The 26,594-nt window shown below is 36.2% G+C and overlaps 1 protein-coding gene and 1 long non-coding RNA gene across 10 annotated transcripts in view; both read right to left on the bottom strand.

Moving 5' to 3' along the window:
- The window catches only part of zmp:0000001139, a 308,609-nt gene that overhangs the window by 262,317 nt on the left and 19,698 nt on the right, over positions 1–26,594 (bottom strand). For 3 of the 4 annotated variants that reach the window (XM_068216853.2, XM_021469889.3, XM_073939774.1), the window contains 4 exons: positions 26,281–26,334; positions 26,029–26,097; positions 23,648–23,701; positions 22,797–23,384 (listed from right to left, as the gene is read on the bottom strand). The exons of the other annotated variant lie outside the window; for it this stretch is intronic. In XM_068216853.2, the coding sequence (XP_068072954.1) occupies positions 23,377–23,384; positions 23,648–23,701; positions 26,029–26,097; positions 26,281–26,334 (185 nt within the window). In that variant the 3' untranslated portion in view covers positions 22,797–23,376. Of the gene's footprint in view, positions 1–22,796; positions 23,385–23,647; positions 23,702–26,028; positions 26,098–26,280; positions 26,335–26,594 lie in introns of those variants that run through there. 4 annotated transcript variants of the gene reach the window in all.
- Positions 1,737–17,801, bottom strand: LOC110437845 (hemicentin-2). Of its 6 annotated transcripts, none has more exons than XR_012398966.1 (14): positions 16,810–17,801; positions 16,645–16,686; positions 13,990–14,280; positions 13,613–13,882; positions 12,865–13,143; positions 11,615–11,899; positions 11,245–11,535; positions 8,607–8,876; positions 6,760–7,038; positions 6,360–6,623; positions 6,099–6,212; positions 3,728–3,853; positions 3,120–3,169; positions 1,737–3,031 (listed from the first exon to the last, which is right to left on the bottom strand). It is a non-coding gene; the product is annotated as a hemicentin-2 (long non-coding RNA). The 6 variants fall into 6 exon arrangements; XR_012398967.1 differs by having other exon boundaries at positions 6,099–6,191; XR_012398969.1 differs by lacking the exon at positions 6,099–6,212 and having other exon boundaries at positions 1,737–1,917; positions 2,980–3,031.

The raw sequence follows: 26,594 nt of genomic DNA, 5'->3' as shown, positions 1-26,594 counted from the left end.
TATCACCTCAATTTCCCTAATATCTTTCTGCCTCATATACTCAGTACTCATCAGGGACAAAGCAGAAGTAAAATGAATGAATGAATGTTTGTTTTAGAAAAACAAATGTAAAATGTTTAACCAATTTGGTGGATAACATTAATCAAACCGCAATGTTGCCAGTCAAGACTAACAGGTTTAGATTTTAATTGTTTTTTTTTTCATCCTTTATTTAATTTGAATGTTAAACTCAGTAAATATCATTTTAGGTGTTAGTGCCCATAATAAAAATAATAATAATAAAAAAAGTTTGTCTGGTAGAAGCCAAATCAATATCTAGGCTAGAGGGAGTCCTCCTCGTGCTCTTGATGGCCAGACCGCCCCTGGAGCTTTGTGACAGTTTAGCTAAACAGCAAAAGGGCTGATCAAAGTACTGTACATGAAGACAAAACAAAAAACAAAAGCATATTAAAAAAATTAATTGAATGTTCAACACAACATGAAAAGACAAATTAGAACAAATTTCAGTATATAAGCATATCAGCCAGCATTTGTCCCCGGAAAATCTGGGAGAGGGGTTAGGTTTGGGGGTGAGGTGTCTGAATAACATAGTTGAGAACCGGGTACTGTGTACTGTGGTGTTATTCATTCATTCATTCATTCATTCATTCATTCATTCATTCATTCATTTCAAGCCTGAAAAGGTCAGCCTAAAACTGAGACATTTTTGTTTTTGCGACCAAGTTAGCATTACAGGTTTTCTAATGGTAGTTAATATAAAGATTTTGATCTCCATCATTGTGTGAAAATGTGGGCACCCCTGTCATAAAGGGATGAAGATTGTCTGCATCAGTACTCAGGTTTGTTGTTGGGTTTAAAAGATGCTCAGTTGTTTAGGTGCCTAAAGTTTAGAAAATATTAGCCAGAATACTAGCCTTTAACACAAGGCAGGACAAATCTATGAGTTGGTGCCAAATGATTGGCTAATTAGATATTTTCAGTTGAGCAGGCACTTATATCTGCAGTTTATGTATATTAGAAGAGTTTTTAATTATAATTATGTGAGATGAGGAAAAAAGTTAGCTACCTGGATGCAGATGATAGCAGAATCTTATTAAACATCAACAAATGACCAAAGCCACTCTTTAAACAAGGTTGATATATAATTTATTTGACTCACAAGAGAACTGTAGGTGAACTACAAGATTTTGAAAAATTATTAAGACATTAGAGACTGTATATCACCACTAGATGGCAGGGTCTGCTCGTTTGTTGTTCTGGAATTTGAATAGGAAGTTTGTGAGGTAAGTAGCTACTGTTTTGCTAGTTCAAGCCGAGTGTTAATTAATAATTTAAAGCTAATTTATTTCCATTGCACAAGTACATGATGTAATCAACTACACTCAGACTTCTTATTAGATTGTTAAGGTGTCTTGGTAATTAGTTATAATACAAATATTTATTTATTTATTTATTTATTTATTTATTTATTTATTTATTTATGTATTTATTTATGTATTTATTTAATTCTTTTCCTCAGTAGTGTATTTGGATTAAGTTGACTGGATGAACTGGAGGAAATCATGAAAATGTAAATAATCCACAACAAAATATAAAAAATACAATGTTACTAGAAAATAAAAACCAGTACTTTAGAGAAACATATAAGCATGTGACAGTAGAAAGCATAAAAGCTTTTGATCAATATGTACAGAATAAGACAAAATAATAGACTTCATGTCAAGAGGCTTATGTAACAGTGTCAATTTTTAATCTCCTCATACAATTTCCCAGTGTGAGATCAGGGAGAAAAAAAAGCACATAAACACATAGACATAACATCGCAACAGGAGATGGGGACAGGGGATGTGGATATAGTTCGATGAGGGCGGGCAGCCATCCGGTCCTGCAGCTGAAGAGCGCTGGTCACAGACCCACCTACCCCCTCCAAATTAGATTATAATTAGACTTTTTGGTTGGGGTAAGTGCAAGTTGACATGTACTTCATGGTTTCCGCTACATTCATTCTTCCGTGGCGGGGCGCCACACCAAAATTTATCAGTACATTACAGCTTCTTATTCAAAATATTCGGTCGTTTTTTAAAAACGTAAAACGTATGAAAAGTTAAGTGAATAATAACTTTTCTGTAACCGTAGTAGTGCTGTACGTTCTGTTTAACCCTTTAAGGCGACGTGCTGACCAGATCGGTGATCCGTGAGACCAGCAAACACGGCGTAGCTTTCAGTTAGGATGAACACATCCATAATTATAGTTTATTTATAGATAATGGTCTGTGGTTCTGCATATAATGACTTTATCTTGCTGAAATTTATAGCCGTTTCACTTTACTTCAGGACGCATTAATGCCGCTGTCCGCACCGCAAGTCTATCGGAGACATTTATAAATATTCCTAGCAAATCTAATAAATGTTGGCGATATACTCAATACATAAATGCACTAAATCACACTTCAGCCGCGTTTATTTTAGGGCGCGCAAGAAAATTGCCACTTGAGCAGCATATATTTGAGGGTGCGCAAGAAGTTTTGTGCACGAACAGAGGAAATCGGTGCTCAAGCAGAGATTAGCTCGTAGGCTATTACATGAATGCGATCTCGACTTAATACTGCGTCCATGACATCTGTCAATGAAATAACGCCACATGTAGTGGTAGATCTGTGTAAAATGGCCAACAGAGTCTGCCGCCACAGTTGGAAAAAATCATTGAGAAAACACTGTACTTGTAAAGTTTCATATAGTTAGTTAAATGCCTGTTGACGGAGCAGTATCAACAGATATTAAGCAAACAGTCTACTAATACTCAAATGGATCATCAAAATAAAGTGTAAGCAAAATAAGTAAGCAGGTTTCAGGATAATCAACCCAGTGTTTAGGGTTTAAAATAGTTTTGCTTTATGATATAGAGAGTATCATTTGTTTAAGTTAATTGGTCTATATGTTTGATTATGATGTCGGCCAAACACAGCAAATGGCACATACATTTTCACTGCTGGTATTTAGTCCATGTACTTCCTTAGCTGTAAAGCCGCCTCTGCAGAGAAATCACATGATAGACACATAAACAGTAAATGTGGGGAACAAAACAAAAACAAGACAAACACAGTAAAGCAGAATCTTACCGTTTGTTGAGTCTGCCTCTGAGAATACCAGTCCTCTGTTTCTCTCTTCGCTAATAAATACAAGAACAACATTACAGTGTTAATATTATAAAAAACACATTAGCATAGCATGCATTTTTTCCTTAAAGGGTCATGAAACGTCAAACTAAAGTTTCTGAGGTTTTAATTGATTTGTGTATGTGAACATCGATTAACACAACATTAACATCTATTAGCTCTAATTCAGGGGTGTCCAAAACTTGACCTGGAGCTAGGGCCAATGTCCTGCAGATTTTAGCTCCTACTTGCCTTAACACACCTGCATGGATGTTTCTAGAAAACCTAATAAGAGCTTGATTAGCTAGCCCAGGTGTGTCTGATTGGGGTTGGAACTCAACTTTGTAGGACACCGGCCCTCCAGGACCGAGTGTGGACACCCCTGCTCTAATCGTAGAGAATGACTAGCTAATTTTGAGCTTTTCCCTATTTTCATCTTCCGAAATTAACATCTCTATTGAGACGATGTCACTTTCAGTAGATTTGAACTGAAAGATGGTGGTTTCATGACCCTTTAACATTTAAGATGTGAAGTGAAACCAAAACTAACATGGGTGACCTTTGACACTTACCCACAACTCTATATGATTGTGAGGGTCTTTTATATTTGCTTATTAGAATGATGCATCCAATGATCATGATTACAATAAAGCAGATGAGAATTCCAGAGATGGACAGAAGTACTTTTCTTCTGAACACTGTAACGATTAAAGAGATACATTAAGATAAAACTAAATTAGCATTCCTTTCTAAAACTGTATGAATAATGCTTTTCGGTCACACTTTACAATAAGGTTCATTAGTTAATGTTAATTAATGCATTTACTAAGATGAACAAACAATGAACAGTACATTTACTACTGTATTTGTTCATGTTAGTTAACGTTAGTTGATGAAGATACAGTAGTTCATTGTTAGTTCATGCATTAACTAATGTTAACAAGCATGGACTTGAATGTTAATAACGCATTAGTAAATGTTCAATTATGATTAATAAATGCTGTACATGTGTTGTTCATGATTAGTTCATGTTAGTAAATGCATTAACTAATGAACCTTATTGTAAAGTGTTACCATAATATTTCACTAGATATTTTTCAAGACACTTCTATACAGCTTAAAGGGACATTTAAAGGTTAGTTAATTAGGCAAGTTATTGTATAATAATGGTTTGTTCTGTAGACTATCAAAAATATATAGCTTAAAGGGGCTAATAGTTTTGACCTTACAATGGTGTTTAAAAAATTAAAAACTGCTTTTATTCTAGCCGAAATAAAACAAATAAGACTTTCTTCAGAAGAAAAAATATTATCAGACATACTGTGAAAATTTCTTGCTTTGTTAAACATCATTTGAGAAATATTTCAAAAAGAAAAAAATAATTCAAAGGGGGCTATTATATATATATATATATATATATATATATATATATATATATAAATATATATATATATATATATATATATATATATATATATATATATATATATATATAATGTAGTATCATTAGTAACTATAGTAATAGTAATTAGTAACTATATTAATAGTAAAATTGATTTAGTTTTATCAGCTAGACACAGGCAAATGTTGGAACCGTCACTTATTAATTCGCGATCTGTAACTGTAGCTTGTGTGGACAATACTGCTCTACTTGACAAAAAAAAAATAGCTTTGCTACTGAAAAGCTATTTGATTTAGAAAGTAGCGACAGTACCGCCACACTACTGAGAAATGTAGTTAAGTTAGTAGCATCACTACTTGCAGCGACGCTACTGCCCAAAACTGTTGGTGACAGAGTGGTTTGATGAACACGAAAGTGAAGAACATCTCCCATGGCCTGCACAGTCACCAGACTTTGATGTTTTCCTTCACCACCATCAACGCAGTGAACTGGTCACTATTCTGCAAGAATAATGGCTAAAATGCCTCTGTACAGGACTTGTATCTGTCATTCTCAAGACGAATTGATGCTGCATTGGCCACAAATGGAGGCCCTACAGCAGGGGTGCTCAAACCTGTTCCTGCATATCTACCTTCCTGCATAGTTCAGCTCCAACCCTGATCAGTCACACCTAAACCAATTAATTAGAACCTAAACAGCATTTGATAGTTACAGGCAGGTGTGTTTGACATTGGTTGCAACTGAAATCTGCAGAAAGATAGATCTCCAGGAACAGGGTTGGTCACCCCTGCCCTACACTATACTTATAAATTATTGTTGTTTAAAACAAGGAGTTTGAGATTCATTGCCCAACCCCTGTATATATGCATAGCATTTTCATTAAAAAACTGTAGCAAGGAATGTTTTTAAAAAAAAGTGTGCTTTAATTTACAATTTTAACTTTAGTATCTTTAGTTTGGTTGAATATACTAAAGTGTAAACCGTAAATGGATCCAGCCGAAACCTAACTTGTGAAACCTCAGTGCTGGGAAAGACTCTCTGGCTGTTTCTCAATATGCGTTCTTCAGCGGTCTTGCGTCCTCGTGTTCTCGTGCAACGTCATCATCAGCTGCCTAAGTTCAGTTCCAATACTCAGGACCGCAAGTACGGAGGACGCGTGAAACTTCCCGGATGTGTTCTTGATATCGAGGACGCACTGATGCAGACTTGAGCACCGAACTCGCTCTGGAAGTCCCAGAAGTCATTGCGACTGAAGGTGGGAAGCGCAGCATTTTATTTAGATTTATTATTAAAGTTCAGAGATATCACTTATTTACCTCAGTAGTTTCCCTAAATGAAACGGTGAAAGTAAACATTAACATGGATATCTTAATAAAGAAATAAACACATTAAGGGTTGTTTGTTTGCTGAAATTCGTATTAAAATCTGTTTTATTTATATTGTGCAACATATATTTATAATGTTTTTATGCAAAGTATATATTTTGAAGATGGGGGAAACAATAAATGGTTATATAAATGCTGTAATGTTTAAATAATTACGCGTTCTCTGCCTTCCTGGTCTCCTGAGTTCGTTCTTCCGAGGATACCTGGCAAGACCGCTCTCCACAAGAACGCAAGTCCATTCTCTGCGTTCTTGGAATTGAGAAACAGCCTCTCTCATTTACACAACACAAACATTCATACACTACAGTCAATTTAGTTTATCCAGTTCACCTATACCTGTATTTTATTTATTTTTTGCATACATTAATAAAGTTACACTGTATGTCAGAATTAATGATAAATAAACCAATTACTCACTTAAATTATTGGCTACATAACCCTCACTTGTAGCAGAGAAAAGTGGTATCTCCGTCCTTACTCCTTTGCATTTGAATTCACATTTAATTGCTTCTTCGGTTCCTTTCACTGTCAGAGTTTCTGATGAAGCGTTGAGCATCATTTCATTCTTATACCAGGTGTAGTTCCACTGTCTGCCATCTGAGATGTTACACCTGAGGGTTATTTCACCCTTCATGATATCACTCAGATCAGTTTCCAGAGTCAGCACGGCAACTGGAAGAGCTTACAGCAAAGTCATACTGTGTGTTATTTCATAAATATATGAAAAACATCAAATATTTTACATATTATGCCACTTTTGTCTTTCAATTCTTTCAACCACAGTATTTCTTTGGTTGACTCCTTTAATACAACTTACCATAAACTGTCAATGATTGGGTTTTGCTTTTTCCAGTTTTCACCATCCTGCCCTTCAGTTCTGCTTGACACTCATAGTCCTCATTATGGTTAGACTGAACTGAGAACGTGAGAGTGTTTCCTTTTATGTTTGTCTCTTCACTGGATGCAATTTCTATTGAGTTTCTGAACCACAAATAGATCCAGTTTTCTGATGTATTGTGAAGCACACACTGCATAGACACTTTCTCACCAGGAAACGCTTCTGTCCATTCAGATTGAACGTGGGGTTCAGGTTGTTCTAAAGTGAAAAAGAGTAAAATAACCAAACTCTAACATGAAAGTGGCCAGGGAGATAATGGAGAACCTGAATCTGAATTTAAAGCAGTCATACATTGCCAAATTTATTTTTTCTTGACCAATTACAAGTTTTTAGTAAGTGTAAACTGCCAAATGCAGTTGAGCTCAGTCACGCCCCATTCACACGGGGCTTGTCACACTGAAGGCGTGTCTGAAGTTGGGGCTGAAGCGATCATCATAGAAGCGTCAGCCAATGAAATCCAGTCAGCAATAGGCCACTGTCTAGCTGGTGTATTTGCATACAGCGATGTGATTGGCTGATGCTTCCGTTGGCGCTTGAAAAGCTGAGCTAGTCCCAACTTCTGCAGCGAGCAACGCCTCTGAAGTGGCGCAGACGGATTCACAATGCAGTTCGGCAATGCCTGAGTGAATGGGAAGCGTTGACGCTGACGCCCCGTGTGAATGGGGCGTTAGTCTCAAATTGCTCGCCTACAGTTAGTGCAAAACGCAGCAGCTAGATTTTTAACAAAAAGCCATTGGTTATCGGCGACAAAGAATCAAATTTAAAATCCTTCTCTTTGTGTTTAAAGCCCTACATGGTCTGTCAATTTCATGGTCAATTTCCCAACTGGTTGTTATTTACACTCCATCCAGACACTTGCGTTCTGCAGATGAGTTTTTATTAAAAGTTTCAAGGTCTACCTTAAAAGTAGGGGCGAATGTGCTTTTGCCATTGCAGGTCCTCGCCTCTGGAACGCCCTGCTATTAGAACTAAAAAAGGCTTGTCGCTGCCTATTTTTAAATCGAAATTAAAGACTTATTTATTTTCTAGGTCTTTTGAAGCATTCCCTTCAGGGGGTCATAGGGGGGTCAAAATGGTCCTGTTTTTAATCTTGTTTAGTGTTGGTCAACTGTATAGCATCTTTTAATTAGGCAAAAATTTCTTGCTCTTTTTATTGTTACACTTTCTATGTTCTTTCTTATTATGTGCCTATTGTTGTTACTGTTTTTTTTTGCGCATATCATTAGATTATTTTTTTCCTGTAAAGCATAAATGCTATATAAATAAACTTGATCTTCAAATGCAAATTTTTGTTGATTTTGATTTTCTTTCTAGGAACCACTGTATAATTGAGAGTATTTACTTAATTTGGTGCATATGCTGACAGCCGAAAGGGGATCTTGATTTGATCTTGAAGAGACTTGACCTTATATACACAAGACATTGCACTTCTGATAAAGTCAGCTAAACAGTTGCACATTTCTGACCACTTCAACATTACTTCCGACTTACCGTCTCCAACAAACAACCCCCCCATTCTCCCAAACAGTCTCTTTTAGACGCAATCTACACTATTTATTCTCCACGCACTTCTCCTCCACTGTTTCGTCCTTTCTTCCCTCACACATATCCAGTTCTCACTTATTGATGTTAATAGTGAAACAGAAACATTCTAGATGAGCTTAGATTTGTCCTGTCTCCACCAGACCTATAGTCTATGTGGGGTCTATAGTTTAAACTATATTCCATAGTAGAAATTAACACAAAGAGGTAACATTTTGACTCACTTTGTACTTGCACTTCCAGAGTCTCACTGTCCACTGAGTAGTTTCCTCTCGTTGCTTTGCAGAGATAGAGACCATTGTCAGAGACAGATTCCAAGTTGATAGTGCAAGCCGGATGTTGGTTTATTTGTTCAGTTTGCTTTGATCCTTTGACTTTATACCAGCTGTACTCCCAACCGACACCAGCCATACTACAGTCAAGCTGAATTTTCTCACCAATGTAGAAGGGCTTAAACCACTCATGTTTTTCTAAGCTTGGTTTAGGCATCACACCTACAAGTTACAGGGCAGAAATAGTTACCTTGTTTAGTCCCATAGAATGTTCAGCAGATATGACACAGCTATTGTTGTTTGAGTTTGTGGTTTTGGTGTCACATCTAAGGCCTCGTTTACACTGTCAGGTCTTGATGCTCAATTCCGATTTGTTGCATATATCTGATTTTTTTGCCTGTCTGTTTCAACACAATCTCACGGCAATTCGTAACTTTTTCATTTAGTGGCTAATTCGTATGAATTCGTACGATCTAATTCGTACAATTTAGTACAATTTGCTTATCCCCCAATGACTGTTGGGGTTAGGGGTGGGGTCAGATGCCACGCCTCCTTTTAAAAATCGTACCATTTCGTACGACTGAACTCGTACGAATTTGTACGAATTAGCCACTAAACTGGCAAAACGTAAAATACTTACGTTTTCTCGTGAGATCAGGCTGGTCTGTTTACACGTTGTTTTAATTGTGACCAGGGCTTTACATTAACACCCGCCAACCCGCCAAATGCGGGTAGATTTCAGCTTTGGCGGGTAGGACAGTCGCTCCCACTAGCCACTCTGGCAGGTTGGAAATAATTTTTACATCGTAGTTTTCTTAAAGCAGGGTTCGACTCGAGAATAAGGATGGCCCAATATGCGTGCAAATGTGATCTTAGAATCGAGAAACAGCACGACTGAAAACAACTGTGTTCGCGCGAAACAAAGCAGGGGAATACCGTATGAGAGGATGTTTTCTCGCGCGCACAGGAGATGTGATGCGCGCAACTTTAAAGCATACGCGTTCCCGTTTACTTGCGTTTTTTTCCGTTCACTTGCGTTCGGTTCTTTTTGAAAAAGACTAGACAAAAAAAACGATGCTTGTGTACCAACAGTCCTGCTGCTTTTAAGAGCTAAAATTTAAAATATATACATATATATTCGTAAGCAACAGCAGCAGTTACTGCTTTCATTTTAATTATTCTCAGGCACGTGATCATCCTTTCATCACTCGTGGTATTTTACCTGCTTTCTTTTGCTTACAGTTGTTTTTGTTAATATAGTTTAATTATCATCCTTTACAATTACATTTCTTTAATATGAGATTATCCAACCATTTGTGTAAATTAACTGCTGATCTGGGACAACACAACATCTAAATCAAGTCATTTTAACATATCAAAGTCACATTTATTTAGATAAAATATATTTTCCAAACAACAAAATTGTGGCTAGTGAAAGTAATGTTGGAAATCTACTAGCCACAGTGGCTGGTGATCAAAAAAGTTAATGTAAAGCCCTGATTGTGACCCATATCCAATTCATGTGTTTACACTTGCCATACCATTTACAATGTTGCACATGCACACTAGCCAGGATGGAAGCTGTGGAAGCACTAGCTTGCTTTTAGCCCTGCAAAATATGTGAAGTGTAGAATAAGCAGTGAATCGTTCAGTCCAGATTTACCCCCATGCAGTTTATGTAATGGTATAGCCCTGATGTGTATGTGTGTGTGTGTGTATTTGAAGATGTAGCCTTTGTCTGTGTGCACACGGGTGTAAGAGAGAATAAAGTTGTTCTTTGTGTAGCCCGCAGTTCGTGTATAAATAGCGACAAAAAGCAAAAGTTACAACACGAAGTTCGCTCAAATTTAAAATCGATTTTGAGGCGGAGGGGGGAAAGGGCCGTCATTGCAGCTTGCACCTATGGTTTATATATGGTGTCCTCCACCATTCAGAGGAATTAGTGGGTACTAGAGAGATCTCAGGTCTGGTGGGAGCAAATTGTGGCGACTGACTTCTTTTCTCCTCCATGTTTCCTCTGTTTTTATTGTTTACCATGTTGGCGTCTCCACACACGCTCTTTTTCTTCTGTGTCATTAAACCGCGAAGAAGCACATTGCTGCAAGTTTATTAACATATAAAACAGAATGCCTCAATAAATCCGATCCGCCTGTTTACATAACAGTCGCATTGTCACATATCCGATTTATATCTGATTTATTTCCACATATGAGGGAGGCCAGAAACCGATCTCTGAATATCCAAATGCATGCGTTTTTTTTTTCATGTTTACACGGCCATAGAACAGATCCGATCTGTGTCACATATGAGGAAAAAATCGGAATTGGGTCACATTTAACTAGCAGAACGGGGCCTTAGTGTCTATAATAGTATGCTGCTAATATTGTCTGTAAATGCTATTTAGAAGCTGTCTGCCAATGCTAACAGCAAACTGCCATACCGATATGCACGATTCAGCAAATGTAACTGGGCAAAGTAATCTTTCCTTTACACACTTGTTCTTGTTCCTTTGATCATTTGTACTTCTAATTTTCTGAACGTTTTCTTGCTTGTTTCTTAAATCTTAGTTTATCAAATCGTCTTTACTTGCCGTCAACACGAAGCTGCATGTTTTCACTTTCTGCTGTAGTCACTGGTGTTCTCGTCAGATGTTTTCCTTTGCAGCTGTACACTCCTGAATGACTAATGCTTGCTGAGCTGATTGAGAGCGTGTTTCCAGATAAAGAAATGCTTTCATCATTAGGAAGCTGCACTGCATCTCTGAGCCATTCATAGCCCCATTCATTCGAATCCCCATCAACTAAACATTTCAGGGTCACTTTTTCAGTTCGGTAAAAAGATTTCCATTCAGACTCTATTGACAATTTCGGTTGAGGTGGTTCTGCACATATAAAAAGAAGAACAATACTACAAAACTGACGATTTTCTAATGTTTAACTGTATAAAAAGATTCCCCTTACCTCTTATGACCAGATTTATAAACTCAGTTGATGTAAATGTGACCCCTCTTGTTTTTACTTGACAAGTGTATGACCCATTGTCTGAGTATACAGTACTTGAGACTGTGTAAACAGGGTTTTTGAAGTCACTGTTTACTTGCACCTTTTTGCCACCGGAATCTTTCTGCCACAGGTATTCCCATTGAAACATTTGCTCTTGAATGCTGCAGTGAAGTTTGACTTGTTCCCCCGTGTATAACTCTGGATATGCTGGATCTTGCTTGAGAAGGATTGTTGGCTGTGATGCTTTAAAACCATATAAAACATGGATATTGTGTTAATTAATAATATTCTTTTTTTTATTATTCAAAGAAAAACAAGTTATTACAAACAAGGATTTGACAAGACTTTTCTTTCTTCTTTTTTTTGTTACATTTTCCCTGTATGACCAGCCTCCCTCCCATTCAGAAAAAAAGTAAATAAATAAATAAACTATTAATAAAAATTATAAAAAAATATATAAAAAAATCAATTATATTTATAACAAAAGTATCATAAAATAAATGAATGATTTAATACTAACGTTAAAAAAAATTACATAGTAACAGAGTACAGAGTTTTGATAGGACAATGAGAAAGTATTTAACAGTAATGTTTGCCCATTGAGTTTGATTGCATTATCCTCATAAGCATAGACTTCTATTAGTTTTAGTTTAGGGGAAGTGTTAGGCCTTTTTCAATGTATTCCATACTGTATAAAACATTTAGTAGATCCTCTAAGAGAGTATTTAATTTTCTCCAATCTTAAGAACGGCATCATATCACTAAACCAGCGTGAAACTAAAGGTGGTTTCCTTGATTTCTATTCAAGCAATATTCTTCTCAGAGCCATAAGACATGCAAAGGCAAAAGCATCTTCATAATTATTGGACATGACTGTATCTTGTTCAAGTACTCGAAAAATAGCCATTTCAAAGCTAGGCCTAATGTCTTTATTATATGCTTTGAACAGAATTTTAAATATAGTTGTACAATAATTGAACAGTCTGGGGCATGTCCAAAGCATATGAGCCAAATCTGCTTTAGCAGAATGGCATTGCTCACATGTGTCGCTTATATTTAAGTATATAATTAATAATATTATGTCAGTAAAATTAACTTATTATGAAAAAAAAATTGTATTACAACTTTTAAAAAGTTTATCTCAAATGTATTTCACTGTGTTACATCACGATATTTACCATGACATGTTGCTCAAAGCTAAAACTCACCATGAACTGTTAATGATTGTGTTTTGCTTTTTGCCGTTTTCACCATCCTGCCCTTCAGCTCAGCTTGACACTCATACTCTCCATTATGATTGGACTGAACTAAGAGTGTGAGAGTGTTTACTTTTATGCTTGTTACATTATTAGGGACAATTTCTATTGAGCCCCTGAACCACGAGTAGATCCAGTTTTCTGATGTATTGTGAAGCACACACTGCATAGACACTTTCTCACCAGGAAACGCTTCTGTCCATTCAGATTGGATGTGTGGTAGAGGCAGCTCTAATGGGAACAAGGAAAACATAAACCAAACTGTAAGGTCCGCTGGATTTCATCTGAGGTATGTACAAATGGGAATTGTTGCACTAAAGATTTAAATATATCTATATTGTTAGAGATTTGGTCTCCAACAAGTCTTTTGATTAGAGTAGTATGGGTCGTATGTGAAACACTTGAGATTTGATACAGACTGCATTCTTGACCAGGGAAATCTATTTTAAATACAAAATGATGGTATATTTTTGTACATATTTTCAGATGGTCTGTTAACAATATTAAGCATTAACTGATGCAGTTTTGAACATAATTACCACATATCCTCATCTAAAATGTATCTAATCTTTATTTATATTTACATAATATGACAGCAGCTTTTCCCTGTAACTTAACTGATATATTGTAGCCTCAGTAAATGGACAGTGGAAAAAAACTGCAGTAGAAATGAACACACAGACGTAAATTATGAACTCACGTTGAACTTCCATTTGTAGCGTCTCACTCTCCACTGATAAGTTTCCTCTTTTTGCTTTGCAGAGATATCCGCCAGTGTCAGAGAGAGACGCAGAGTTGATCTTGAAGGTTGGCTTTGCATCTTTAATAACAGTTTTAATTGATTCTTTGATCCTATACCATTTGTATTCCCAACCAACACCAATCCTTTCACAACTGATCTGGATTTTCTCCCCAGTGTAGAATGGCTTAAACCACTGACGTTTTTTGATTTGTAGTTTTGGCATCGCACCTAAGAATCACAGTGGTAAATTTAACTAATTTATAACCTGTTTCTAAACTTTTTTTTTATTTCTTTCAAAGACAGATGTTTATATTTGCAGAAGAGTCTTTACTTGCCATAAATACGAAGTTCCACCTTTTTGCTTGGAGATGTAGGCATTTCCATTCTTGACAGATGTTTTCCTTTGCAAGTGTAGACTCCTGAATGACTCACTTTTGCTGAGTTGATTGAAAGTGTGTTTCTCGATAAGGAAATGTCTTCATCCTTAGGAAGCTGCACTGCGTCTCTGAACCATTCATAGGTCCATCTATTTGAATCTCCGTCAACTGAACACTTCAGAGTCACTTTTTCAGTTGGGTAAAATGATTTCAATTTTGACTCTATTGACAGTTTTGGCTGAAGTGTTTCTGCAGGTAAACAATATAACAGCTGAAATTTGGGACTCTCTCAGGAAAATAAGGATACTGAACTAAGGGCTAAACTGAGACTATTCAAAACTCTGATTAGGCTATACAGCCAGCCTAATCTCACGAGGAAACGTAAGTATTTTACGGTCTGTCAGTTTAGTGGCGAATTCGTATGAGTTCAGTCGATTTTTAAAAGGAGGCGTGGCACTCAACCACACCCCAAACCCCAACCGTCATTGGGTGATGAGCAAATCGTACTAAATTGTACAAATTAGATCGTACAAATTCATATGAATTAGCCACTAATTGCGTTGATATAGCCCACCTTGCCCCAGAATAGTGCTGTCACTGCTAGGACACAGTTCCAGTATGAACATTTGCATTATTTTTGTCAGTGATTTCAGGACACATATAATGCTGGTGAAAATCTGAAGGGTTGTAAGAAGATTTGATAGACCAGGGGGAGGCGGGGGGGGGGGGTTACAGAAAGGTGCTAGCTTTAAACCCTAATTGTATTGGTTTGGTAACCATACCCACATAGCAAAATTTATCTGGCCCAGCTCTGGCCCACACAATCAGCTTCTGCTTAACCCACATACCACAGTGAATTACAGTACATGACTGGACCAAGTTGCCAGACAATGGCCAAACATGCACCATATCTAGGCCAAGTCTCAGTTAATAACAACAGCAATGAAATTGATAAAACTGATAGTGATCTGATTGGTAGAAGTTTTTTCTTTATTGAAAAATAATAAACATGTATTTTAGATGGGGGTCAATATAGACCAAACCTACATGGCCCACATATCAATTAGTAACATCTGGTTCAAATACTACATTTTACATTTTGCCCAAGAATTGTGTGCCGCCTTAAAGACGGCGCCACCTCTGCCTATCCCTGGCCTTGTTTGGCCCACATGCTGTAAGCCAGAGCCGGATGAATACCTGCTATGCCAGCTTCATGCCAAATCTGGGCCAGAATTCTTTGCTACCTGGATAGTAATTTCAGTTAAGACCACAATTAGGACAATAGCTATTACGGCCTGCTGTAACTGAACGGTATAGTTCGGTACACTGTGGTAGGCATTTCAGTCAGTTTCTACTCTCTAATAAGCAAACACTACCTTAGCACTTCAGAACGGTGACGCAAGACTGGATCCAGACTTGCAGCTGAATGCTACTGGTTGACAAAGAATCATCACCAGTGCATACAACAAGGAAGGCAAGCGGCAACACAGGAAGCATGAAAAAACAATGGGCAAAAGTTTATTTCAGGATCCTTAAATTAAAACTAGACAAAAAATAAAAAAGACACAACTTTGAATTATTATCAACACCTTTTGGACTCTAACATGAACTTGGAAAGACAGAATAACTTTTTCAAGGGGTTAAAGGGGCTGGTAAAGAATAAATATATCAATGTGAGGTTTGTGGAGAATGGCATTACATTTTTTGCAGAATAAAAATGAAGATGTTAAACAGTAGAAAGACCCTGAAGATGTTACTTTCCATGACAATACGCATAAGAAATTACAGTCAGCCACACAACATAGCACAGTAAGCACAGGAACTGCAAGCAGCATTACAGAGACCAACAGAGCATCACAGAGTTATAGCACAAGAGTCTGATGCTGTATGGTCTCTTCAAAAGATTATTTTCAAAGTGATTATAGCTTCTATCATAAAAATGTCACAACTTGGTTTGTCTGAAAGCTTGCTGGTTTTGTTTAACTATTTCGTTTAGGCTAACACATTAGCAGCTAATTCACTGTTGGTTCCTTGTTAACAGAGTTAATGTCAAAATTGACAAAATTTAAAATTTCTTATTTAAAGATAAGATACAATTTTGTAAGATTGGATAAGAATCCCAAATCACATTTGGCATCTGTAACACAAATTTGTGAAAAATGTGAAAAAATACCAACGTAACATTATAGGCTATCTTAAATTAAAGTGCTGCTCTCACTGTGTGATTTCAGCCATGCCCATTTGTCAGGTCGTCTGAGATGATCTTGAAAGATTCCTGCAATACTAGGCTAAAATATGTGATCTTTGATGGTTGGTTTGATAATGAGACGTGGAGGTGGAGAGAAAAAATAACGAAGGCAGCTAACAGGTATAACTCTGGAGACAGGTGATATATGGAAACCAAACTAAACAGAAATTAATGAAAGAACAAAATGGACTGTTTTTATGTAATTATGCTCTTAAACTTGAGAGATGGGCTTGGAATTGTAAACTGGATCTAGGAAATTTATAATCTTAAATACATTGTTTCGTTAAAATACACTGGTCAGAAAGACAACAAGAGTGCACATAATAAAATAAAAAAAACACCTGTTGTAAAAAATGTAATCTTACTGTCAACGTTGTCTTGAGATGCCCCCCTCACACAGACTGCTGCTGTAATTTTAACGCAAGGAATTAGGGATTGTGTTGATGGCAGATTCACAACTACACAGTGTTTAATTATTTGCAATGGTTTTTATTGAAGTCATAATTAATATGTTAAATATGGTATCCTACCTGTCAAGAGGATCATTTTAAACGCTTCCATTTGTGCTGCAATCAAAGCTCAACCTTCAGCGAACAAAGATGTTGCATGATTTCTCTGAAAAGCATCCTGTTGTAACCGCATTCTGTCTATACCTGACAGGAAATCATGACATTGTGTCTACAACCATTTCAACTACAAAGCCAAGTAGATGTTTGGTTTACGTGATCATTAAAAAAAAAATTATTACCATTTTTATAATTAAATTTTTTTTAAATCAGTGAACATTGTGTGTTATCCATGCATTGTGTGTTTAGTGTGTGTATACAGTTTATTTAAAAAAAAAAAAAAAAAATGTTAAAATTGTAAAAATATATGTTTAAAAAAGTGGTCATTTTCCAGCCATGCATTTTTAAAAATTTTAATATGCAAAACAAGAAAAATCTTATATTATACTATTTTATTACTAATACATTCTGTTTTGTTTTGGTTTCGGTTTGAAGCTTTGTGGATGTGGTTAGTGCACAATTTAATAAATGTTGTTAAAAAAAGTGGTACATGGACCTTCTTTTTCTTCCAACTTTCTCTTGCTCTTGGATTATGACAGTGGGGCAAAAGAAAACATTTCTAGCTGTGGAAATATATATAAAAAAAATCACACTTAAGCTTGTTAGGCTGCATTTAAATGCTTAAGCTTTTCAATGTTTGCATTGCTGCTCAATGCAAATGCATTAACATGCTCGCTTTTTTCCACTTGATGTCAGTAAAAAGTATGGTACAACAACTCTGACAACACACATTCTTATAACATGCAGATACAAAAAATGCACAGCAAATAATGCAGTTCATAGTGCAAATGTGTAAATGTGATGAACCTGGCTGCTTCCTGTTTAAAGTAAGCAGTGTTGTCTGAAATGATCAGAGTGACAAAGGTCAAAAGTCGAGCCAGAGCGTTAGAGGAGACTCCAAGAGTAGAAGTATAAGATTGATGATGACAGTGCAAGCTGGAGGTGGGGTGATTTAATTATATTTAAAATTGCCTGGAAAAGGTTTAATTAAGAAATCAATTAATGTTCTATTTTTAAAAGAGAACACAGAAGTAATTGTCACTGGTCCAAACTCATTGGGCCCTATCAGATGCGGTGCAATAGTCTTTTGTTAGTTTCAGCTTGGCGCAAGAGTTGTTTTGAGGTGTTGCAGCCTGATCTCACGAGAAAACGTAAGTATTTTACGTCTTGCCAGTTTATTGGCTAATTCGTACGAATTCGTACTAGTTCAGTCGTACGAAATGGTACGATTTTAAAAAGGAGGCGTGGCACCCAACCCCACCCCTAACCCCAACCATCATTGGGGGATAAGCAAATCGTACTAAATTAAATTCGCTTACACGCTGCTTAATACGCACAAGAGAGCAATAGGCAAATATCTCTACATATAAAAAATAAAATATTAAGAATATATATAGGATATAATAAGAATATATATATATATATATATATATATATATATATATATATATATATATATATATATATATATATATAGGATATAAATATAAAGGATTAAACTATTACAAAACATATTATTTTCTAGCCTACATAAATATGAAAAATCACTGCTTTTATGTCTTCTTCATCTCGGGGGGCTTTTTCAGTTCATTCATAACAATTTGCTTTTGTATAATGTTATTATTATTAGCAGTATTATTTAATATATCCATATTTGTATTTGTTTTATTAAAAACAAGCTTAGATTTGCCCACCTGTCAGGTTCTAGAACATATGGGGCATGGCAGGTGTATTTGGAAATAACTCAGTATTTTGACCACACTTGGTCATTATTGTTTATTTATTCGTTTGCTGGAAATTAGAACTGAATTTAGAAATAGTTTTGAAACAAATCTTTGCGCTTAACAAACAAAATTAATTATTTATAGGCTAATTGATGTCTGTGCATAAAGGTTTCCCTATCCACGAGCGAAAGTGAAAGTGATCCATTATCTCTCATTCTCACACAGTAGATGCTCTGTTTAACAGTTTTCTGTTAAAAACTGTCAACTGTTAACTGTTTGCTAGTGAAATGCTCATTTTTTCCACTTAGACTTACTTTGCATCCTGTAAATAGCGAATGCGCTATTTACATATCTCTTCTCTTATTAGGCGCAGTTTCTATCAACTTTGCCTATTATCAAAGTTAAACAATTTCTTTCTTAAAAACCCCTCAAAATGGCTGCATGCATTCATCACATCATGACTACAACATTGCAACTTTCTATATCAGCGGTTCTCAAATTATTTTCATCAAGTACCACCTCAGAAAAAAAATTGTCTCTCCAAGTATCACCATGATGACCAGTATTGAAATACAGAAGCATAGGCCCAATAAAGCAGCTAAAGCTCTGCACAGTTAAAAAAACTAGGCAGATTAGTTCCTATTATTAAAAATATTTATCATTGTCATCTACTTTAAACAATATAAATAGTTTGAACATTAACAAAGTGCTCCGCTTACAGGTAAAAACAAACAATAAAATAAAATGTCAACATTTACATTGAAATGTGCTTTTAAAAAGTTAATTAAAAATGGTTGGCTAGTGTACTTAAAAAAATAAAAAATAAATAAAATAAATCCCTCCCGTACTTAAATGCAAAGTATTAACATATAGTAGCCTATTTATCAAAACCTGGAAATGTTGCTTGGACCTCATAAATATAGGCTATATGTCATCATATTTAAATATAAATCATTTTTAATCAATTTTAAAATATACGTAGCATGTACATATGACATATTTGATTCCTCCGCGTACCACTAGAAAGAAGCTCACGTACCACTGGTGGTACACGTACCACAGTTTGAGAACCACTGCTCTATATTGTGGAATATCCAAGCCTTAAATCACTCATCATCAGCTTGTTCAGAACGCAGCAGCTAGACTTCTTTGAAAGTGCCGTAAACATGAACACAATATCCTAATTCTTAGAGCTTTTCACTGGCTGCCAATTTTTCAGAGAATATATTTTCAAATACATTTTTTTTATACCAAGCTTATTCAACATTATAGTCTACAGAGACCAGTTGTCCCCCACTTAAGGCTCAAGTGTACATTCAACAAAATTAGGACAGACGCCATTTTGTAGCATGTGGTGCTGATTTTTAGCTTGTGGGGCTGATAAATCGAGAAAAGAGGAGCCAGAAAAAAGATGTTAACACATGGATTTTGTAGTATGCAAATAATAAAAACCCGGATTTATCCTATTTATCCTATTGATCGTCACGTTGCAAACTTAGACAACTTTAATATGCAGAAGCCACACACTGTCAGGCAAAATTGGCTTGTTAGATTCAGAGCTTTGACTATTGCAAGTTAGTTGATAAAGCGGCTGTATCTTAAACTGCCAATATACCCTCAAACAGCACTATTTGAGAGAGCAGCTACTTCTAGTGGTGTTCAAAACCATAGTGACTATTCTAATGTGCACTCAGTCAATCACTCAACAGCTAGAAAATAACCAAAGTTTGTGTGCCAGGTTAATTTATGCATTTGACCACAAGATGGGATCTACAGCAGAATACTTTGTTTTATTAACAGACAACTTGCAAAGTGTTAAATAACTATCATAGGCTAAATTTAACCTCAATTTTTAACCAGCAAAGCACAAAATGCAGCACTCATTGCGGTGCACTTAGTGCTCCAATTCACTCACTTGTTTACATTCACTCCTTCAAGTGGACTATGTTGATTGTATGTAACAGTGAATAAGGGTATATGGGGGATTTCAGACACAGCATGGGTCGGGACACATGACATAAGCAGAACATAAACGTCCTAACACTACACCAAATTCTTCTGGCCCAGTCCATTGGCAATGTCAACAAAACATCAATGGACATTTTGTAATGGATTACTGACAGAAGGGGTTTATGAGGATCTAATGAAATGACAATAGAGATAATGTTATAAATTTAAATAAACATTGGCAATGCATGCATCATTTTTTTTTAAACGGCCACTTAATATACATGTGGTGTGTGTCCTAGGGACCCAAAATCCTTAAAAATAAAAACAGTGACTCTCTATTGAAAGAGCCATGGATCAGTATAGTATGCTCTTGCCTTTAATTGGATGGAGTTAATTTATGAGGCCCGTCCAACCCTGTTCAATCTTGCTCATGGTTCCTTCTCTCTCTCTTGAGAACATGAAATGTCTTTATTAAATGAAGGTGGTGAATAAAATGTGGTAAAATATGAACAAACAAGAAACATACATTCAACATTCAATTTTAATGTAAAATATAGATGTTTGACAAAAAAAAAAAAAAGACAAGTACAAGCAAATGTACAAAAAAACAATAATATTAGCGATGGGAAAAAATGCAACCCGGGCTCATTGTGGAAACGTAGCCCCGCGGACGTTTCTGTGGACCGCGATTTACGTCCCGGGAGGTACGTATTCGAGCGTTTTTTTGTTTTCGCGGATCCGCGAGAGGCCGCTGCAGATCGCTTTTTCGCGTCTCGGGCGGGCGTCTCTTGGGAGCGTGCGGCGTTCGTGCCCGCGCCGTTCTTGCGCGAAAAGCCGCCGCATTGAAAAAAGAAAAATAAAAAAAAGCAAAAGCCCTCGTCTTCGTCCGCGTTTTCGGATCCCGCCGCGTTCTCGCCCTCATTTTTCGGATTCCGCTTTTCGTCTCACCTGATTTCCGGAACCTGCAGTTCCCCGGACTCGATCCCGGTTGTTGTCCACTGCGGCCGGTTCTGGCTCCTCCTCCTCCTCCTGCTCCTCGTCCGGGGCCTCCACTCTGCCGACGCAATGCTGTGAGCTAGGCGGACAAACTGATTGCGTCGGGCAAGCCCTCCACTCGGAGGCGAGCCGTCGGCCGGCGAGCGCGAAGAGGAGGGGCGGCGTTCGCTCGAAAAAAAACAAACGCGGCCTTTACGTACCTCCGGCCACGTAAATCGCTGTCTCCAGAAACGTCCGCGGGGCTACGTTTCCAGAATGAGCTTGGGTTGAAAAAAATGGCAGCAGTTTGCTCTGTTCTGCTGTATCTCACCTGGTTCAAGTTTTCAGTTACTGTTGTATTTCTGTATCTGATGATAAGCCAGTCTGTTCATTTTTCTCTGCCAACTACATGACATTTTCACCCAATACTCATTCTATTTTGTGTTTGAAAACTACAGAATCATCAGTTTTTGAAATAAATATTTGTATCTTTTTTTTTTAACTCTGATGCTCGATTTCAACTATAATAGATTGTCGTCAATATATGATATAATATATTATTATAATATTTAATTAAGAATATTTACATTAGCTTTAATATAACTGTGTCAGGATCCATAATAAATCAACTATACATAATCTATTACATTTTACCTAGCAGTAACACACACACACACACACACACACACACACACACACATATATATATATATATATATATATGTGTGTGTGTGTGTGTGTGTGTGTGTGTGTGTGTGTGTGTGTGTGTGTGTGTGTGTGTGTGTGTGTGTGTGTGTGTGTGTGTGTGTATGTATGTATGTATGTATGTATGTATGTATAACAAAATTAGGACAGACGCCACTTTTTAGCTTGTGGGGCTGATCAATCCAGAAAAGAGGAGCCAAAAAATATACATACATACATACATACATACATACATACATACATACATACATGTATACATGTACATACATACATACATACATGTATACATGTACATACATACATACATACATACATACATGTATGCATGTACATACATATGTACATACACACACATATACACATACATACACGCATACATACACGCATACATACATACATACACACACATACATACACATACATACATACATACATACATACATACATACATACATACATACATACATACATACATACATACATACATACATACATATATATATATATATATATATATATATATATATATATATATATATATATATATATATATATATATATATATATATATATATATGCATACACACACACACTATAAACACACAATCTCAATTTCCTTTTATATAAGACATGCATTCTCAGCAATGGGAAATCAGCAATGAGACATAAACAAAACAAGATTTTGCTTGATGATGGCTGAAATTGCATTTGTTAATAGAAAATACAGAATAACACTATAGCTGTAAAGTTAAATAAATGGAAATATAAGTCACAACACACATATTTAAAAACATAACCTTACAAAAAAAAAAAGCAATACGTCGGAGAGAGAAAACAAAAAAACAACATTTTGTTCAGCATGCCAATAAATTACCATGGCACTTGTCTTATAAAGACATAAATCAATAGCACATTGATTCATGTCTTACAAACAATTCTGGTTTCATATGGTGTAGTAAAGTAATAAACAGATTAGCTATGTACAGTTTTGTTCATATCACTTACAATATCACTTGTCACAGCAAATCAAATGTTTTCAAGCCATAAACTAGGTTTTCAGCCTATACAAAAGTGCATAAAATGTTATTTAATGTAATTTTATGAGTTAAGCACATGTTGTTGAGCTGCCTCAGTGCAAACAGACACTCCAGAATGGTGATGGTTGCTAAGAAATGATTCATATTCCTGGAGAGGAAGAAACATGAAAGTAAGCTCTGGATTAAATAATATCTGAATTGCAAACGTTCTGAGCAAATAAGGCCATAATTATTAATGCTGTTATGGTTGTGTAGACCGTATAACAATTAATATTTAATAAAGCATTGCCACAAGGTTAAAAAAATAAAAAATAAATCAAGAAGTATAGTGTGGACAAGCCATTTTAACACCAAGCAGGATGTTTTTGACAAGAACTGCAAAATTTTAAGAAATGTGTAATTTAACTTTACCTTTAAATGATGTCAAGCCATTTGTTCCTGCTGCTGGTGAGTCCACTGGCTCATCTATTTGAAGAAAACATGCCATGTTAGTGACTCATGAGTTTATTAATTTCTGCATTTGTGTATAACTGCTCAGACTGAACTCTGATATTATGGTCCGGTTATTGTTATTTTATATTTGGCCCCAGGAACTGGGTTGGTGACCCTTTGGTCTAGCATGACTAGTAAGACCTTAATTAGCTGCCTCAGGTGTTTTGATTGGAGTTGGAGCTAATCTTTTCAGGACAGTGCCCCTCCAGGACAGAGCTTGGACACCCCTGAATTAAGCTGTCACACTAGAGTTTGAGCATGCAAAATACTGTCATACAGCGCTGCAAAAAGGGGCGGGATTAAACAAGAGGATTAGACATTTTAAAAAAGGCGAGCGATTGGTCCATATTTTAAATTTCTGTCCAGAGAGGTCATGTTTTGATCTTTGATTAGTCTCACGCAGTCAAGTGATGCGATTTCGTAGGTCAGAGTTCACCAACCTTGAACTTTGCAATGCAGTAAACTGTGAAACTTGACGCACAAACTTGCGTTTCTGGTCTGACGCATTCCTGTGCGTATGAATGGAAGTCTATGGGGAGAAAAGTGCAGTGTGACCGCAGCTTTAGATTTGATGACCTCAGTGCTCTAACAGGTTGTTGAAGGTGTAAAAGCTCAGTCAAATAAGGTGTTGACAACCAAGTAAAATCGTAAAAACAATTAATAAAACCTCTTACCCAATTCAAAAATGGATAGGGAGCCAGAGAAGCAAAGCTAGGGCTGAAGTAGTAATAGGCTCACTTTTTAGTCCCAGTTAGCAGTCAAGCTGCTGTATATTGGACCAGCTATAAGCACTGAAGACATGATTGATCTAATTCTACATACAATCTATTACAGCAGTCACATCTTAAAGTAATAAAAGAATGGATTACAGTTGTGTTCCTTATAGGAGAAGAGGGGGTTGACTTTAGCCAACAGGCTTAGATGGTAAAAACGTTCTATTATAGCACTGATCTGTTTAGGGGGTGACATGGTGGCGTAAATGGTAGTGCTGTTGCCTCACAGCAAAAATGTCGCTGGTTCGACCCTCAGCTGGGTCAGTTGGCATTTTTGTGTGCGTGTTTTCCCTGTGTTTGCGTGGGTTCCCCAGGGTGCTCCGGTTTCCCCCACAATTCCAAAGACATGCAGTACAGGTGAATTAGGTAGGCTAAAAAATTCTTCGTAGTGTATGAGTGTGAATGAGAGTTTTGGGTATTTCCCAGTGATGTGTTGCAGCTGGAAGGGCATCCGCTGTGTAAAACAGATGTTGGATAAGTTGGCGGTTAATTCCGCTGTGGTGACCCCAGATTAATAAAAGAAAAGAAAATGAATAAAAAAATGAATGATCTGTTTAGCAAATTGTTATCAAAAAACAACAGCAAAGTTCTTGGTAATTGGTCGAACATGAAACCATGAACACCAATGCATGCACTAAAATACCCAGGATGTCCAAACACAACAGCTTTTGTCTTTTTCTCATTAAAACATAAAAAAAAAAATCTGATCTAACCATTCCTTAAGTTTCTCAAACAACTGAGTAAAGACTGGACTGAGACTCTGTGTAGATAGATTTGAACATCATCCACATAACAATGAAAAGAGATGTGTGTTCTGAAAAATACACCCCATGGGCAACATGCACAACGAAAACAACATACTTATTCATAAATGCATAAATCCCAGTTTTCAAACTTATAAATGGTTTTGTGATTCAAGATCACAAATGTTGATTTAAAAGGCTCATTAGGGAATCAAAACTGCTTCTTTTCTTATAGAGTAAAGTACAGTTTAGTACACTGTAAAAAAAAAATATCTGTACGGTAACAGCTACTGTACTTGTGATTCACAAGTTTTTTATGTGTACTCATTGTTGTGAATTTGATTATGGTACTTTGATCTATGCTCTGCAGACTTTTGCGATTAAAAATTCAACTACATTTTAACAAACTACACTTTTGTTGACATTTTAGTAGTTTGAAACAATACAATATAGGAAATAGTTTATAGAGCAATTAGTCTGTAAAATTGTATTACAATGTTTTGTATCATAATATACATCACCAACACAGACAATAGATCGCTTTTGACTATTCAAAATGTTAATAAAAGTCACTTTTTCTAACTTTTCAAGGTTAAAAGTTGCTGGAAGAAAGATCAAGGTCCCATAATAGAAATCAAAGGCATAAATAAACTGAAAAAAAAAAACAGATATCACAAAATATGGAACACTGCTCATTTACAATCTTTTTCTACTGTGTAATACAGTACAATGAAATATTTAGTTTCTTATTTAAAATGTGACAGATGTTTGTACGATCTCTTACCTTTAATCGCATCGCCCTCTTGAGTGACTGAAGCACCATTAGTGAGCAGTTCTTCTATTTCTTTACATTCTGAATAACAACAAAGACACTGTGGTGATTTATTTTTATTTTAAAATCACCGAATCATCATTTTATTACTAATCTAATTTATGCGACATTCCAGATGTCCTTCACACATGTTTTATTACAAAGTATACTGTATTGGTGTTCCTTTTATAACATTGTCAGTCAAACACAGTGATAGGAACATACCTGCAATCTCTATTGCTGTGTTGTCCATGTACTCCTTTAAGGGTGTAGCTGTTTCTGCAGAGAAAGAGTCACATAAATGTAAATGTTGAGACATTTTACACACACACACACACACACACACACACACACACACACACACACACACACACACACACACACACACACACACACACACAACACACATGTACACATACGCACAGTGTTGACAACTTAGCAATTTTGTTGCTAGATTTAGCAACTTTTCATACTACCCTAGCAGCTTTTTTTTTTTTTTTTTTCAAAAAGCACCTAGCAACAAATTTCACCTGGTCACT

Source organism: Danio rerio, chromosome 23 (assembly GCF_049306965.1).
Source record: "Danio rerio strain Tuebingen ecotype United States chromosome 23, GRCz12tu, whole genome shotgun sequence".
Classification (NCBI taxonomy): Eukaryota; Metazoa; Chordata; class Actinopteri; order Cypriniformes; family Danionidae; genus Danio; species Danio rerio.
The sequence above is the reverse complement of the archived record's forward strand: the minus strand, read 5'-3'. Positions and strand labels throughout refer to the sequence as shown.